The sequence below is a fragment of the Poecilia latipinna genome, unplaced genomic scaffold (assembly GCF_001443285.1).
Source record: "Poecilia latipinna isolate Pla-1442-1.1 unplaced genomic scaffold, P_latipinna-1.0 Scaffold1530, whole genome shotgun sequence".
Classification (NCBI taxonomy): Eukaryota; Metazoa; Chordata; class Actinopteri; order Cyprinodontiformes; family Poeciliidae; genus Poecilia; species Poecilia latipinna.
In genome coordinates, this window is record NW_015114146.1 from 21468 (window position 1) to 26467 (window position 5000).

A 5000-nucleotide genomic window follows, 5' to 3' on the forward strand; every position below is an offset into this window, starting at 1 on the left:
GCACAATAAAAATAATAATAAACAGCACAGTTTCAATAGGCTCTCGCAGCGCTTAGCTGCTCGGGCCTAATAAAAAATCAGTAAAAGAAAATCTAAACAGAAAAACAATGGAACTAAGTAGACTGATAAGTAAAAGCTTTATATTGCAATCTATTTTTAGCTTATCTAGGAATTCTTTATTGAGAACATTGACCACTGAGATATGACAGAGCTTAGTTATTTGAAAATTTACAATAAAAATTTAAAACTCCATATTGGATTTAATAAGAAAATTTAAATTTAAAAAATTGTTAGTCTACTTCAGAGGCAGAAAAAGAAATGTGTATCACTTTTTTCTGGTCAGTTTGTTTTTCCCAAAAGACCTGCTAGGTTGTTGTTGTTGTTGTGACATGTATTCTCCAATTTTTAGTCATTTACAAATTGACTATATTTGATTGTTGACATTCTCATGGATTTGGATAAGACAATAAACCGACTCGAAAGCAGAAGATGGTATGTTGGCAGTTTCTAGAAAGTGAGCAAGTTTTGACATTTCCATGTGAGGTACAGGATTTGAAAACATTGAACAATATTATTCCTTTGCATTTATAGCAAACATCCAAGAGCAAAAAGTACAAGGTTTTTGGTCCAAAATCCTCACAAGAGCTTCGGCTTGGTGAGGATAGTAAAGAATTGGACAACAGGCTTGACTTGAAAGATGTTGAACAGAAAATATCTGCCATAATGATAATGTCCACTGAGAAAGGGCAGTGGTCAGTAAGTCAAGATATCTTGATAATTATTTGGTGAATTAGTTCCGTTCATGCTTCATGAATGGAGCCGATGAAAACTAAAACCATAAATTGGCCAGCACAACAGTTCACTACCAGGGACCGGTTGTCAGCCTTTTTTAGATGGATGAATATGTTCAACCGATGCCGTTTCATCTGCCGTTTCATCATGTGAATGAAGGCTGTATTTTGTCAATATCCTCCTGGCAAGAGAAATGCAGTTTGGCATTCAGAGGAATGCAAGAAAGGACAAACAAACCAGTAGGAGCAGTAAAGTATGCTCTAAAAAATATTATTTTTTAGTGTAACAGCAAGCTCCAAGAGAATGGTGCGAGTGAGTATGCCAATCTCTGGTAAGGAACTTGAATTGGATAGGCCACAACAATGGGTTTGGCATATTCACAAACAAAGTTTTCTGGGGAATTTGTGCCACATGATTGCAACACAGATCTTTATTGTCCTCTACAGTTATATTTTGAAAATGTTTGTCAAGCTATCATTGAAAAATGACAGCTTGGACGAACAAGTAACTGTTGTTCAGGATGAAATTACAACAAACTACAGAGCAAAAGAGCAATGACATGTCTCCCTGGGATAAGTACTCTGAATTAGCAGACAGCCCAAATTTAGGAAAAAAAAAAAAAATCTTTCCAGGGTTTACCAACAAGAGAAGGTTGATGACAACATTTATTTTCTCAAAGCACATCTAAAAGCTGGAAGCTGATTAAGTAAGAATGTTATCAAATTGAATAAGAATTCACTGTATGTTGGAGCAGTCCTTTGAGGAAGGATGTTGGTAGAAAACATCCAACAGTGCATGCCTTTGGTTTGCTGCTGCTTTACGGTCGTTACTTGTTCTCTTTACAGGCGACCGTTATGTGGTAATGGACTGTGGGGGAGGAACAGTGGACCTGACTGTCCATCAAATCCGTCTTCCAGAAGGACATCTAAAAGAACTCTACAAGGCCTCGGGTAAATTGTGTGGGAAGAAGCTACTTTTAAAGCCAGTCATCACATGTATAGTTGTATGATTCCTTACGTAAGCCCATGTTTTTTCTTTAGGTGGACCTTATGGCTCCATCGGGGTTGATTATGAATTTGAGAAGTTGCTGTGTAAGATCTTTGGCCAGGATTTCATCGACCAGTTTAAAATTAAGAGGCCAGCCGCCTGGGTGGACCTGATGATTGCATTTGAGTCTCGGAAGAGAGCGGCAGCCCCTGAGAGGACCAACCCTCTCAATATCAACCTGCCTTTCTCCTTCATTGACTACTACAAGAAGTTCCGGGGTCACAGTGTCGACCACGCTCTGCGCAAAAGCAAGTGAGTGCGAACTGGAACGCTGTAGGAATCATCAGATGTTTACATGCATTCATTGTGGGCATAAATTTCATATTAAATTGGGTGTTTAATGAGCCATTTGTCTAGAATGGAGACCTCACACAACATGTGACTTCAGTAGATCTTGAACATCAGAAAAGGATGGCACAAGTGAATGGACTTTATTGTGGCTTTCATAATCCACACATTGTCTAAGTTATACCTGCAGGATCAGTTGTATGTTTGGACAACCACTATCCTTACTGAATCTCTTCAGTTTACCTGAAGTGATTCAACTTAGAGATATAGTTCACAGATTTTTAAAGTCTTGGGGCAAGTGTCAACTTCTATTTTGGAAATGAGAAATATCTTCAATGGTAGATTTTAGCATCCTCCTAAAAGACGTGAAAGCAATAGCTTGAAGAGTAAAAACAAATGTTTAAATAGCTCTGCCCATTCCCCTGGATGTACTCTTTTACTCTATTACATACTCTTTTAATTTTAGCAATATGTTTCTTCTAGCTGAATGTAATATTAGCATTTTGGAGAAGTCCAGCCCACATCCTGACATGAATCTGGTGTTGGGATCTAAAGATTCAGCATGATGGAAAGGAGATAATTGAAATAATCGTTTCCAACATTTGCCTTTTCAGTAAAGTGTAAATTAAAAATAACTATTCCTTCACATTGTTTTATTATCGTTTAATATCTGTACCTTTCTCATTTCCAGTCAGAACAAACATCTTTGTAGAAAGAAAGTCATTTCAAGTGGAAAACTGTGAGGGTCTATGAAGAATTTTGTACTTGACTGTAAATATTCACTAAAATAGTTTCCAGTTTAATTGCTGCCTCTTTACTATTATTGAAGCCTTACTGACTATGGTTATATTACAGCTCTGCCACACAAAATAAATACCAGGATTATTTTGTGTGGTTTGACAGGACAGTTGCTTCCCCAGCCGTCCGACCGTGACATCTGCCACACTCTGCCTGAGTGCCACAGGACGGTTCATGACGAAGACAAAAGAAAGAAGATTTATTTGACTCAGCCATGCTGTGGACTTTGCATTAAGCAGATTTTTCTTCTCCTCCTTAGTGTGGACTTTGTTAAATGGTCATCTCAAGGGATGCTGAGGATGAGTCCAGATGCAATGAATACCCTCTTCAAACTGACCATAGACCATATCATCCAACATCTCAGTAAGCTCTACTTATGAGATCAAAGATTAAAACACATATGTTGCTGCCTAGGAACAGTATTATTTCCAGACAGAGCAGCTCTTGAAATAATTTTTCTGCATATTGTGAAGTAATTCTTGAAACAAAATTATTCTCTTAGTAGTTTTTGTTCAGCAGGCCAGTTTTCTTACAGTAAGACAGATAAGCTTACGCCCTAAAGCCACTGTGCCAGGATAATTTGTAGATTCCTCAGCCAAGATAAACATTATCTGCATTTCCATTAGCTGTAGGATTGTGCAAATTGAAGTTACAAAAATAAATTTTCATAACTGAAACAGGAATTTCGGAAAAAAAAAAAAAAAATCTTGTGTTTTCACACCAGAAAAATGCTCAACAACCAGATAATACTTCTGATGAAAACCATGTAAAAACCACTGACTACAAATTCCCCAGAACGCCGCACACGTAGCCGCTCCCAGGTGTCAGGGGTTTCTCGCTGATGTCTCCTCTGATGGCCGATAGTTGATGAGTGCCAGCTGAATCATGAATATAATCTTGTGTAACTGTTTACATCCATCGCTGCCGTGGTTTTTCATGACATCATGTGAACAAGCTTATTCATGTGTAATTTTAATTTAATTTCTTATTTAACGGAAACACAGCAATTGCAAAATTGTGTTTTTTTTTACATTAGCAGGCAGGGGTGCCGTATAGTGGCGGGAAGTTACTACTGAAGTACTTCATCAGGCTGCAGTGTGAAGGCAGCCTAACTCTGCCACCATTCATTTACTTTTAAAACCTTGCTTTTACTATGGGATTTTCCCCACTGAATCAATTAACTCAACATCATCATAGTAATGAGTTTACTTTGTTTTTTGCTAATCTTGTTCATTTTCTTTGCCTTCTCCAGCTGAACTCTTTGAGAAGCCAGAAGTTAGCAACATTAAATTCTTATTCCTGGTTGGAGGTTTTGCCGAGTCTGCCCTGCTGCAGCAGGCTGTCCAGAACATGCTGCAGGGCCGCTCCAGAATCATCATCCCGCACGACGTTGGTCTAACCATCCTGAAAGGTGCTGTGCTGTTTGGCCTGGATCCCAGTGTCATTAAAGTGCGTCGTTCACCCCTAACATATGGGGTAGGTGTCCTTAATCGATTTGTGGAGGGCAAGCACCCACCGGAGAAACTGCTGATAAAGGACGGAACCCGCTGGTGCACCGACGTCTTCGATACTTTCATTGCTGCTGACCAATCTGTGGCACTGGGTGAGATGGTGAAACGCAGCTATACGCCAGCAAAGCCTTCCCAGCAGGTGATAGTTATCCATGTTTATTGCTCGGAGAAGGAGAGCGCAGGGTTTATCAGTGAGCCCGGGGTCAGGAAGTGTGGGACGCTTCGCTTAGATGTCAGTGGAACAGAAAGTTCAGCGCCACGCCGTGAGATCCAGACCCTCATGCAGTTCGGTGACACAGAGATTCGAGCCATGGCTATAGACGTGTCCACAGGACGCACCGTCAAAGCTAGCATCGACTTCCTAAGCCACTAAGGCTCGTACGAGAACCTAGCTTCCAGAATTCCCAGAAGCAGTAGTCATGAAAATACAGCTTCCACATAACAACTATGAATAGTACTAGAAATTTGCAAAGTATAAAATTACAGGCTCAGATACTTTTGGTTGAAGAACGTTGATAGGGTTCGACATGATACCCCCAAAATGTTGGACTGTAGCATTTATGG

The 5000-nt window shown here is 39.6% G+C and overlaps 1 protein-coding gene across 1 annotated transcript in view; it reads left to right on the forward strand.

The window, feature by feature from the left end:
* Positions 1–5000, forward strand: part of hspa12a (heat shock protein 12A) — a gene marked incomplete at its 5' end in the record, with an annotated part of 24948 nt that overhangs the window by 19420 nt on the left and 528 nt on the right. Inside the window, 4 exons of the mRNA XM_015058292.1 lie at positions 1638–1742; positions 1833–2091; positions 3185–3288; positions 4178–5000. The exon at positions 4178–5000 is cut by the window's right edge and continues 528 nt beyond it. Coding sequence (XP_014913778.1) covers positions 1638–1742; positions 1833–2091; positions 3185–3288; positions 4178–4809 — 1100 coding nt within the window. The remainder of the gene's footprint in view (positions 1–1637; positions 1743–1832; positions 2092–3184; positions 3289–4177) is intronic.